The sequence below is a fragment of the Babylonia areolata genome, chromosome 9, assembly GCF_041734735.1.
Source record: "Babylonia areolata isolate BAREFJ2019XMU chromosome 9, ASM4173473v1, whole genome shotgun sequence".
Lineage (NCBI taxonomy): Eukaryota > Metazoa > Mollusca > Gastropoda > Neogastropoda > Buccinidae > Babylonia > Babylonia areolata.
Window position 1 is genome coordinate 29,538,958 of NC_134884.1, and position 13,761 is coordinate 29,552,718.

Consider the following 13,761-nt stretch of genomic DNA (forward strand, 5'->3'; position numbering starts at 1 on the left):
GTTCCCTGTGGACTGCCGACATTGTGACTGGACAGACCTGGGTGTGGCTGGGACTCGGAATAAGCGGTGTGGAAGTAATACCACTGAAATGGAGCAGATTAAAGGACAGAAAAAAAAACAACTACAAAAAACAGAAACTTACTGTTCCATACCCATCCCAAGAATGAACCCCACAGGGAGTCTGGGAGGGGAGATCAAGTACTGGACCCATGCTTCACTTACTATAAAACACTGGCACATACACTGTCACAGAATAAGCCCAAGTGTGAGTTGAAGGGGGCAGGGGGCGGGGGGATAGGGGGTAGGGACAAGAGACTTGTGGTATTGGTAATGCCATCAAAGGCGAGGAAGATGGGTCAGCAATGGAAAAAAAAAAGAGAAAAAAAAGGCAACAGGCCTGAAACAGAAGGAAGAACTTTTTGCATGGATCCTCCTTTCCTCCCCAATAACTATTATTATCATAAGCCTGACTGGGAAATCATTCCATTACCCCCACCCCCAAAACAAAAACAAAAGCCCCACAGCCCCCAAACACACACCCTGCTTCCTTCTGGTCTTATGTATGAAACAGGTTATCAACAAGTGAAAGACCATACAATATTAATCTCCTGTGTCATAATGGAAGAACCAACTGACCAACACAACTGGCATTTATGTAATTTCACCAGGTATAAGAAAACATAGCACTCATGTCATTACCTTGAGTATCAATCAATAAAAATATGCATAGAATTAAAAACAACAAACAAACAAACAAAAAAACCAAAACAATGCTGCTAAACCTTTCACACAATGACAACAAATGTAGGGATTACATTTACAACAAAACCAAACCAAGAGGTTAAGTTATGTGCTCATCAATGCACAGAGTCACAAGTAAAATCATTAAATTGAAAATACAAACTTTTACTTTTTTCCCCCAGCCATTTCTTGAAACAGTCAAGTTTAAACTTGCTATTCATTTATTAAAGAAAAAACAACCACCAACACACTTGGATGTAAAAGAAAGCTTCTTATAAGAAAATGTATCTCTGCCATGGTCTAAAGCCCTTTTGTTTCAGTGAATAAAGTTTAGGATAAAAGAACAGATAATTATCACCAAAAAAAGCTGATAAAATATATATTGTTATAATAAAGCAATATCATATCTATAGTCCCTACTTGTTAAAAAAGAAGAAAAAAAAGAAAGAAAAGAAAAAAGATCCTGAAAGTTTCTGACTGACTGAAACCATTTATTGTCAGATTAACTGTTTGTTGTACTGACGTTTTCGCAACCATTTGAATAAAATATTAACTGAGTAACACAAGGAAATTCTGATTTGAGGAAGGTATGATTTAAAAACAACAACAACAACAAAAAACACAAAAACAAACAAACAAACATATTTAACAAACATATTTCAAGAACATGTTGCAACAATTCATGACAGGCCATGCTAGTACCGCTACAAAATGAAAATGCACTATTTTGCCCTGGATAGAATTCAGTAAGTGTTGAGAGCCATTAAATATGTAACTTCACTTCCAATGCTCACATATAAAACTTCAGCACATTTCACACAAATACACATGTGCACGCATGCACACACAAAAAACAGAAGGTCAAACACAAAATCAGTCATACACATGCACATAGTGACAGAACCTAAAATACTGTTGTCGTGAACTCACTCCATTTTCTGATTAAAGCACAATGAATGTACCCAAACTGACAGTAAAGCTAAAAGTAGAACATTTTGTATCCACTGTGTTGGCATTTGTTGTTTTTTCTGAAATAAAAGTTGACATTTTCAATGGAAAATATGCCAATATTTTCCCCAATGTTCTGACTGAGAATTTTGCATCAAATTTGCTGCTTATCATCTGAAAATTAGTACAAAATTCAAGTGCAACAAACCATCCCAAAAGTCACAATCTTTTATGCTGAGATCTACAAAAGAAAATGATTGTAATGTTAAGCATATTTATGTTAATGTGATGAGCGCCATCTGCCAAAATCTGTCATTGTTTGAAACAGAAACCATTAACTGATTAAGGAGACAGGTTGATAATCAAATTCTTCTATTAGGAGTAACACTACTTCATTCTTGAAATATATCATTCTTATTTGAATTACTGAAGAAGTTGATGAAGACAAATTTCTTGTGACTGTCTTTGGAAGTGCAGCCAGTTGTGGTGTGGTCAAGCAAACTGAGTAATGGTCAATTTTGATTGTAAATCATGGGATTGGGGGCTGTCATAAACTACCTGTATCCCCCAATCCCATAACACATAAATTATTATATATGAGCATCAAAACTAAGAGCACCAGAAAATCAATAAGTGATTTGGAAATGTAGTAAACAAATCACTTACACTTAGTCCATGCATAAGTTTTCAAATCATTTCAAGAATGAAATACACTTATATCAGATGTTTGCCTTCATGCACTTCAACCGGGACACGAAAAATTATGAATCACTCAAAAAAAAAAAAGAAGTCTTTTTATCACTTCTCAACAATCTGTTGACCTCTCCACTCCCTTTCCAAACACACCTCTGAACACTCAGTATAACATACTATAATGTGTGACACCATCAGAAGGTTTGATGATGAGCACCAGTTTAAAGCAAGAGCTCTTCTTCCCAGGAAAAAGTACACTGTCAGTTTGATACCTGGACCAGCCGTCATTCAGCTCCCAGAAAGGCACTATATCGTCAATGTTGTGAACAGTATGCTCGTTGTCAAAGATACAGGTCCTGTGAGTCAGGGTTTCCATGTACTCTGTCTGATCAGCCAGACCATAGGCCACAGCCAGCACAATCACATCTACCCGACACTGTTTCTCATGATGTGTTTTGGAATTGATTGCCAGACGAACTACATCCCTACAGCTTTCCTCAATATCGTAACTGTAAGGAATTCCAATCATTCTTGCACGGGGGAATCTGATGCCTCGGGGGTAGAGTTCAGCCTGCCACTCCAGCACACCATCCTCAGTGTCATCATGGCCTCCCAGCCTGTCTGCTGCCACTAACGTGGGTGACTGCACAGCTGATGCGGGTGTGGAAAAGAAATAGGCTTGTGAGCTGTAAGAAGGGAAGGAAGCGAAGTTCTCAATGGTCAAACAGGTGCTCCAGTCATCACACAGATAATTTCTTGGAGTGCAATGTGCCGAATATTCCAAGCTGGGGCTAGGAACAGAGTGCCTCACAAGACTGGCAGCTGGTATATCAGACATGTGTCCAGACACGATATCTGTTGCACGTGACCTGGATGCCTGAACACTGAACGGGACAGACATTGCCCTGTCAGCAGAACCAGACGCACAGCCTGCATTCAGTGCCGCACTACAAGCAGAAAGTCCTGACAGATCGTCCTTACTTTGAACAATCATGGAGTCACTTTTCCTTCGACACAGACTTCTGCTGCAGGAGGGGCTCGAGTTTGAGGCTGCCATGTCATCAGCAGTGCCACACACTCCATGTGTAAGTGGATCTGTGTAGACATTCAAAGCACCTTCCACTTTCAAGGCAAAGTCGGGGAACAGCTGCACAAGAGGATCTGAGGCCAGGGCCAATAGTTGAGCGTGCTTCATGATGGGGAGTCGGATGTAAGACATCAACTGCATGAACACATCCTTCTCCATCGCCTGTCTGGTCTTCCTGTGCTCATCCAATGACGCGTCACCACATTCCTCCTTCCCGTCTACTGCCGACTCTTGTTCAAACAGCTGCGAACAACCTGAAATAGAAAATAAAATCTTTTGTAACAGAAAATATAAACCTTAACAAACTGTAAAGCTGTATGTATTTTGTAAACACATGGTATAGTGAGTGACAAAAGCATTTTTAAGTTTGACAACTTTAGTGGCTGGATACTTCTCTTCCCAGTCACTGTTCTGTGGAGACCAAGACTATTGGAAGCCTCTGTTAAGTGTGTCAAGCCTGCACCTGAAAATGAAATCTGACTGGTGCAGTAGAGAGGTGAACCAAATTCCACAAAGTCAACCCCAAAGACAACTTCATCACAAGAGGATGAAGAAGACTGCTCAAAAGCCTATCTTGTAGAATACAGCACTGTCCAAACAGTTTAAGCAAACCTGCCAAAGGCATCATAGTAAATATGTATCATCGCCTCCATGGCAATAAAACATGACAGTAAGACAGCTGAACATGAATAAATTTGAAGTGGGATATGAGAATCTGTTAACCCTTTCACTGCCAGGAAAGTAAGATTTAAGTGAAATCTATTTGCCAGGGTTTTTTCACAAAAAAAGGGTATAAATTTTCAAAAAATTCTGTGCTCTTTGTTATTGGAGAAAGACCCATAAAAGTATACATTTTCTGAAAGGGAAATGAATAAAGAATACAAAACACATGATGTTTTCCCATTTTATATATTTTTAGTGACATGCTGTTGTTTTGAAATCAGTGTTTTGTTTTTTGTCACATTTTCAACTTGTTCATTACAAACATTATTCAGGTAATTTCCACTAAAATATCATATTTTCTGGACAAATGGATATCTGCACACACAAAATCATACTAGAACAATCACAATATTAAAAAAAACTGAAAAAGAAATAAATACATAATGCACTGTGACTTCTGCAAGTGATAATGTGGATGTGAGGCCACACCCCCTCAGTCTCCCTCTTCACCCCTCTCACACAGTCACTTTATCCAGTTCTCATAAGACCGCGTTGGCTGAGTGCCAAGAAAATAGCTCACACTGTGTCTTGCTAAAAATTCAGTGACTTCTGTCGTCTGCTAGAGCTGAACAGCCGGCATCACTAACTGATAGTCGTAATTTGGCCACTCTCTTGATTGCTCCCTTTATTTTCTATCAAATTGTCCTATAAATGTTCACCACTGTCTCCTTCAAATTTATGCTTCAATTCTTTCTGAGCATCAGCTAAAGAAAGTAATCTTGGTTGATTTGGTTCACCACGATCGCATGTCTTGAGCACTGAGTCAGTCCGACATTTTGTTGAGCGAGCGAGGAGAGGAGCCAGGCAAAGACTGCAGCCAGTAGCCCAACCAAAACGTTCAAATAAAGGACTGCCTTATGACGCAGATGGTGTTTCTAGCTATGAATATAATCTAGAAAGATTCCCCAAGCTAAAGCTACCAGCATTTTTGTCAACGAACTGAATGCAAAGCAGGGAAAAGTCAGAATATTTCGATGACGAGTTATCTCGTCACTGTGGCAGCGAAGCGTACATGCTTTCCAAGACGAGTTATCTCGCCATATACTATAGACAGCCTAGGGGTTAATGGAAGACCGATGCTTACAATCAGAGACTTAAGATGTGAGTGAAAAGGGGGCGTATTTACTGTACTTGTTAATGCAATGGGTATATTAAGTACTGTCTGAGACAGACACTGAGACAGAGAACACAAGAAAGAGAGCACAAGCCAAACCAACCTATGTTGAAGAGGAACCAGTCTTTCAGGCTGTTGAACAGGGTGAACTCGCTGTGTACGACTAGGTGTTGACAGCTGAGCAGTTCCTCCAAAGTGTCTTGGCGCATGGTAAGGAAGTCTTCACTCTTGATCACATGTCTGAAGTTGAGCTCCATGTAGTGACGCAACTCCCCCTCCAGACCCTTGTCGTTGCACAATATAGCATACTGCAGCCACGACACCACCTGTGGAAAATAAGTAAATAAATGAATTAAATAAAACAGGAGGAAAAAAAGGCTCAATTTCTGTTCATGGCAAACTCATGATCTCTCGTGTCACTTGGACACTGCCTAGTAAAAATAAATAAAATATAAAACAGGAAAAAAAAAATCTTGCCAATGGCAGACTAATGATACTGGAAACAACAAGGAAATCAACACTCAAGTTGCCCATATAATACATTTAAAGAATTGCAATGAGTACAGGCAAGACTAGTATTGCCAGAACAAAATCAGACCTACCGAATTATCAGTCAAGTATTTAGATTCTTTATATAAACCCACCACAGGCTCATCTGCATGGTTTGAAAATCAGCAAAAGAAAAAAAACTCTTAAAGCACTACAGTCAAAATGCACCCTGATGAGCAAGTAAAATATTATTTGCTTGACAGCAGGTCCACTGAAAATGTGAATGAACAAAAAGTATCCTTTTCAAATTAGTTTTTTTAAAATTTTTATAAACATAAGACAGACATATATCAATTTATATAAATATCATAAAAACAAGAATCTATCACGATTCTTATTTCTCCAATCTCAACAATGTGAGGCAAAAGGTTAATCCTCCTTGATCCGGTCATCCCACCCCCAATCCCTCCCTCCAGTGCAGTGCAGACAGCAGGGTAACTGACCTTCAGGATGGGCAGTGAAGCATGACAGTGGGTGGCCATGTAGTTCTTGCACTCCCGGCCCAGTTCATAAATGTTATACTTGTCAGCCAGCGTCAGCACTGCCAATACACAGGTGTTGGTCAGCTGAACCCTGCCTGTGTACAGGTACTGCAGAAAATCTCCAAACACCTGCAATCACCACCATCGTCAGTGTCATTTATTTTACCTTTTGACCACTAACTTAATTTTTCATATATGTATATATAATACATACTTCTTTCATTTGTTAAATCAGGTTGGCAGGTTGGTTGGATAATTATTTAGCCTGCTCACAAACACATGTGACATGCTGCGTCATAAGACTTTAATTTTAAGGCAGACTCTTAACAAAGATTGGGGTGGGGTTTGTTGTTGTTTTTGTGTGTGTGTGTGTGATTGTTATACATTGTGTAAGTTATAAAACATAGTAATAGGTGTATACAAGTGATGAAAATCAAAGAAAAAGCAAAACACACAAAAATAGGAGCAATGTAAAACATCAATTAGCTAATTCTGTAATTCAAGAATTGTACATGCAAACTGCAGTACTTCATGTATTGTGTTGAGAAAACTTACTATCCATTATGTACTTTACAGGTACCCCCCAAACATAAACAAATTTCAAACGGATGGAATCAAATCATGACAAAAGAAAATGACAATGACAAAGTAGCCAACCACATAAAAACTGAAGTCATTCTGAACCAATGTGCTAGGATGTCTATGTCAGCATTGAGCAATTCAAGCCGTGTTATTTTTAATTTTCAATGCACCTACATATGCACGATATATTTTAAGAAATCTGTATTACATCCATGATCAGGTTTTGTGATTTTTTTCAAGATGGAAAATAGAAGTCTAGGAAAATCACTGAGTAGAACATCCAATACCAAACTGACACTTCAACAGAACCTAGTTTGACAAAAGCAAGTTTTGTTTAGGAGTGTAGACACTGATGGAATACAAAACGACTACAGCAACATTTGATTTATCAATTTTTTCTCTCATGTGTCAAAGACCTGATCATCATTCATTCATTTACTTATACAATATATGTCACTGACAAGAAAAAGTCTAAAACTTACTTCAATTGGGGGGGGGGGGGGGGGCACACACACACACACACACACATACACACACACACACATATACATATAGTAGAGCATACACACCCACAAAACCAAGAATAAGTTAAAATTCTGGAAGGTTAATGTCAAAATATCTATTCCACAAAAATTAATTTGTTCAAACTGTAATTAGGACCAGCTATAATCTACTTATAAAAAAAAATAAAAATAACAACAACAAAAAACCACAATAAATCCATTGTACCCACCTCTTCACACTCTGGCTCTTCACTAAGCACAATGCATGGCTTGCGTGCGTCAGGCCATTTGTCATCAGTCAGCATCGTTCTGAACACATCGCTGTTCATGCTCAGAATGAGTTTGTGGGCATGGAAGAGGTGAACCCCCACCTTAAGCTGGACATCGGACATCTCTGCCTGGGAAAACATATCAAACATCTTCCCAATGATGCACTCTGCATTGTCAACCATCTGGCCATTTGGAATGCAATCAGAGTCCTGACGGCGGCGTTTACTTCGTAAATGGGATGATATGGTCATCTTGACGCTTCAGTGTAGTTTCTGAAAACATACATGATACATTGTACACAATGATATAGATTTTTCTTTTTTGAAAACATATCCATGAAAAAATATCTTCACAAAAAGAAACATTATACTCAAAACAATGAAATAATTTCCACTAAGTTTCTTGCAAATGTTCACTTGTATGCTTGTATACTTGTATTCTTAACCAGCTCAGTGCCAGAGAAATTTGTAAAAAAAAAAAAAAAAAAAAGCTCTCCCCTTGCCAAGGAATTTTGAGGATTTGGGGGTAATAAATCACAAAAAATTCTAGCACAAAAGTTATGGGTGATACAGAAAGAAAGTAAACGTTTTTGTGAAGGAAAATGAGTGTATATTCTGCTTCTCGGCTTTTTTTCCCCAATAAGGTTGATTGTTGATAACTGTTCTGGCATGTAAAGTCAAGATTATAATTTTTGTGCAACAAAAAAGTATATTTCCACCTCTACAAAATGACATCCATAAAGAAAAGAAACAAAATACTGCTAGAAATAGCATGCCTCTTGTCAGATTATACCTGCAGAAGAAATTAAAACAGGCTATAAGTTTATAAAAACAAATCACAGCTTGTGCAACATGTAAGTAAATCACTGTCCCAACAATGACAAAAGTGGGTAAAGTCAACGTAAAAGATCAATCACAGTTTCAGAAACTGAGCTGGCAAGCTTTTTGACAGCAAAGAGCATTTGCAAGTGAGAGGGTGAAGTTTTTTTATGACATTTATTCCTTTCAAGTTGCACATGGGCCGATTAAACTGCTGTGCATCCGCTTTGCCACCTCTTCAAACAAGTCAGCTATGTGATTCAGCAAAGAAAAAAGTTTTAAAAACAAAAAGCACATATTTCACATCCAGTGCAGGATCAACCCCGTGTTTCGTGAAAATCGTGGAGCATTGAACATTGTCGATTTCCTACAGTTTGCACTGAAATATGAGTACACACTTCCCAAAAGCCACACCCCATTGATGACCTCTGGCTGGCATTCGACCTATCGTCTTACATCACTCCTCTTCTCCTTCCCTCCTTCTAGCACTGGCTGCACGGATTCTGTCAGTCATAGCCACTTGTTCAAAAATGCTGTCTGACTGGATGGACGGACTGAATTACCATCAAATGGGCTGTCAGTTTCATCACTGTTGTTTTCAATCACCTTCGTTTTCAAACCAATTATCAGACAAGAGAGATCCTTCTCCATCACGAAAGCTGTCCATAATCACAAGCAGAGCTTTCAGAATTGTGTAAGTCTGCTGACTGTGACTATTTGGACACAGTTTTCAATGCCTTTTTTTGTGCACATGATGCAACCCCCTTTTCCTCATGCATATCACGTGATCAGTTAGCAAATTATTATCGAGTAGAAAGGGGTCTTCTACCTGATGTATGTTTATCTAAATAGTATCTTTATAATCCAGACACATCAAAGTAACTGTTCAGAGTGTGTTTATGAGAATTGAACCAAACTCCAAAGAAGGAAAAATCGGAAAATATTCAGGACATCAGTGGATGTCTTATAGGTACTATGGCAATATTATTTGTAGGATGTCAGCTGACGTCTTATAGGCACTCTACTGGTTAAACATTTGAGGTTATGATTTTAACTTGTCAGTGTTCTCCAACTGTTACAAACTATGTGCATTCGTAAGGTAGCAAAAGTTTGCATTGCAAATAGTGTCTTGGTTGGAAATACCTGGAATAAACATGTTATCTGAGACAATCCATCGAAAGGTGGAATTCATGGCAGGAGAGTAAATGCAAATGCGACACTAACTGCAGACAAAAACTAAACTGGCTGAAATTCAGTCCAAAGATGTCACTAGACCACACTTCATATGCCCCAGATTTTGTGAAAGAAAATTGACTGTGTTTTAATTTGTACAGAGCTGCGATTGACAGGAAAGAATATTTTATGACAGAACACACCCGCTAGAAGTATATGATGATGATCAAAATCAGATAAAAAAAGAACAAAACTGTTTCACTTGACAGGTGATTCTTGACTTCTCAGATTCACTTAAAAGTGTACGAAAACGTGTGCAGGACAGACGAGATGCTTTGCCCCCTTTATTACAAGTGCAGCTGACATTAATTTAGTTTGCAACCTGTGCTTTTCAAAAAAATTATAGCAACTTGGTTGGTGTTCGTCAACCAAGTGCATGCCACATGATTGCACATGTTAGTGACACCCTCCTGTCACAACTAAGCCGCAGGATCTTCATGCCAACACAGCATCAGGTTGAACAAAGAAAACACAAATGTCACCCAGTGCAGCAGCTGACAAATGTCCACATGCACACTGGGAAACCTTTTTCTGGTAAAAAAAAAGAAAAAAAGAAAAAAAAGGGAATTTTCTTGAACTGCTTGTGAGAAGTCCAAATGGCCGTTGTCAGACCTCATCCATCAAATGAACACCTACTGGTGATGCTGAAAACATCTTGACATTCAAACTAAGTGCAGATGTTTAGCTTTACACCTGACATATATATATATGGGGGTCAGTCCCCAGGAACTGCACCCTGCACCTTTGTTGGCTGTGAGACTAAATTTTTAAAATATTGTACGGCTCACTATCCTTCAACACAAACTTCTACTGATCGAGTCTCTTGCTGAGACCATTGAGATAACAGACTAAATGACCACATTCAAGGATAGGTCTGTTCATAAATCATACTAGCCAATGAAGGTGTCATGTATTGGTGTTAATCCATCTTTCCATGACTTTATAATTAATGTGAATATCATCCAAAAGTTACTGAAGTGATGTCTCTCTCTCTCTCTCTCTCTCTCTCTCTCTCTCTCACACACACACACACACGTTCGCATGCATGCACACACACACACACGCACACATACACATTAAACACAAGGAATAAATAAAGACCTTTTTCTTCTTAATTCAGCTTCTAGAAATAAAACGTTACCTTTACAAACAATGAATTCTGGAGATACTGACATCGTCAAAGACAAATAGGGGGCGGCGACACAATGGAGCAATGCAACACAAAGGAATCAGGAGTATGAGAAGGCAGTCAATTTAAAGTAAATTTACTGTGAGTACCTGACCAAAACATTGCGAAAACCGACTGGGCGTATAAAGCCGCAAGGCTACGATGCTAGGCATCGCCCCCTAACCTGAACCTGAAAACTAGCAAAAAAAAATTGTGTTCCAAGTACACGTGCAGGCGAACGTTCGAACAGCCAGCCTGTCCCCACAAACATTCTCAATCTCATTATTCATTAGTTTCAGAAAGTATGACACAACAACAATATTTACAGTTTTTACAAAATATGCATAAAAATCAAAATCAAAGAAATACATACCAGAAATGGGTAATGTCCAGAATTGACAGACTATCCAATAATCACTTTGTTCCCAGAACCATCGACGTCACGCGTTCGTCCACTCCGACCGTCAGAAACCTGCATGAGAGACCAAAAGTACATTCTCTCACCTGCAGGAAACAGAAACATTCTACCGGAAACGAGGATATGAGCCCACGATACGTCTTTTTACTGTGCTACAGTCAATTGAACATACGGCTGGTAGAACTTAGTTTCACATAATGCATATTGCATGTCATCTTCAGATGTTTGATTTTCGTAAATGTCTTCTGCTGTTCTCAGATAAGATTGACTGAAAAGCTGATAATGTGCTGAAAATAATTGCAGTAAAAAGATGTGTCTTGGGTTCACATCTATTTGGTGGTTTTCGGCAATCTGTTTCCACATAATTATTTTTAGAATTCTATTCATAGGTCCATGAGTTCGTGGTCTTTTGTGTACACACGCGTGCTGTTATTTTCCCTTGGGTCCTCTGCTGTTTTCTTATTTTCTTTTCTTCCTCAAAATGTATGTTTTATGTATGTCTTGACCAAACAGTTGGTGTGGCCATTGCAAACCAATATAAGCACAATCATCAGTGCTATTTATATTTGAATTAGTTATGTGAAATATTTAAGACACCCATGTGTCACCACCATCGCGCTCAATATAATAGGATGGAAAGGAAGAAAGGAGGCCGTCCGCGCGCTAGCAGGCTGCCATCTTGCAGAAGGCGACTGCATTGCCGCGCGCGCCTCTCTATCTGAGTCTCTCTAATTAAGCTGGCAAATCTGTTGTGGCTGAAATTTACCTTGGTTTTAATGTGTCTAAACAACTGGACAAGGGAGAGAGAGAAAGGTTATTCAGCTGTAAAATGTTAACTGCGACGAAAACTTCCAGGAAGGAGGGGGGCAAAGAAAGAACACGAGATAAAGGTGATGGCACACACACCGTGACACATAGACACACACACACACACACACACATACACACACACACTGTTTTCGGCTGTTGTTTTCTTGTTTGTTTTGTTGTTGTTGATGATGGTGTTGTTGTTTTTTAGGGACCTTTACTGAACCTCCTAGCTAATTTTTTGCCACTCCCCCCCCCCCCCCCCACACACACACTGACGCTGTTTTTGGTGTCTATTGTGGGGCCGCCAACCTCCTATTTTTCCCACTTTCTTTTTTTCCCCCTTTTCTTTTCTGACTCCTTTTTTTTTCTTTTTTTTTTTTTTTAAGTCTTCTTTCATTTTAATTCTTTCCATTTACACCCATTCGTGCACAGTTCTTTGTCTGCCTGTCTTTCTATTGATGAGCAACATTTGTCGACTTAAGTGTGCGATTTGCTACATGAACTTTGTCAGTCGAAGACAAAGTTGTTGTTTTTTTATATGAAAAAAGTATTTTAAATTTTGATTTCTGATTTATTTATTTATTTATTTTATTTTATTTTATTTTTAAATTATTCATTTCATTTTATTTCATCTTTATTTATCATTATCATTTTTTGGTATATCTGTTTTTTTCTGTTTTTATGTTCGTTATCATTATTCTACTATTATTCTTATTCTTATATCTAATTTTTAATATTAATTTACTTCTTTTTTTTTCTCAAGGTCTGACTAAGCACGTTCGGTTACGCTGCAGGTCAGGCATCTGTTTGGCAGATGTGGTGTAGCGTATATGGATTTGTCCGAACGCAGTGACGCCTCCTTCAGCTACTGATACTGATGCTGTCTGAGACAACTATTTGTTGCTTTAATTACCATTGTCATCATCATTATCATCATTTTCATCATCATTCTTATCATCATCATCATCAGTTGTTGTTATTATCATTATCAACATTATTAATATTATCATTATCATTAGTCGTTATCATTATTATTATGGTCAAGAATAAGAGAGAGACAGACAGAGAGAGAGAGAGAGAGAGAGACTAGTGTCAAAACTAAAAGATCGTATGTTTGCCCCCCCCCCCCCCCCCCCCGCCCCACTTCCCCTCCCCCCCCCCCCCCCTTTTTTTTTTTTTTAACAAATAATACTCTTTCCCATACCAGCTATCGCAGTTTATTGCCAAACAACGATTAAATATTTTGCTGAAAATGTCTGCACTCTGCTACTGTCCAGCAGTGAAATATACGCTGCCAGCCTCCAGCAAGATGGAGAACCGCGGCTGCCGCGCTTGGCGGCCTGTTTATGTTACCGCGGCTGCCGGTACTCCTTCCCTTTCAGCTCAGTGGCCACCACAGGTTTCCTCCAGCCAGAGACACTGACTAATATCTCATAGTGTCTACGCTCCAGCATTTGTCACCACATGTTGTCGCCACGTGTCGTTATCATGACCTCGTTGTGATCTTGTTCTTTTGATCTCTTGCCGTTTTGACACCGCTGACTGTTTTTAACATTTTGCCAAAGACTGAGGAGTGGCACTGAGACCTGATACTGCAATAGTTCTCATATATCTCCTTCAGT

The 13,761-nt window shown here is 38.9% G+C and overlaps 1 protein-coding gene across 1 annotated transcript; it reads right to left on the reverse strand.

Moving 5' to 3' along the window:
- Positions 1-1,362: 1,362 nt before the first annotated feature.
- Positions 1,363-11,412, reverse strand: LOC143285372 (uncharacterized). The gene is made up of 5 exons (XM_076592589.1): positions 11,285-11,412; positions 7,653-7,964; positions 6,299-6,466; positions 5,410-5,632; positions 1,363-3,723 (listed from the first exon to the last, which is right to left on the reverse strand). Exons 2-5 carry the CDS (start codon positions 7,941-7,943, stop codon positions 2,546-2,548), a joined length of 1,860 nt encoding a protein of 619 aa, XP_076448704.1. The 5' UTR covers positions 7,944-7,964; positions 11,285-11,412; the 3' UTR covers positions 1,363-2,545.
- Between the last annotated feature and the right edge of the window lie 2,349 nt (positions 11,413-13,761).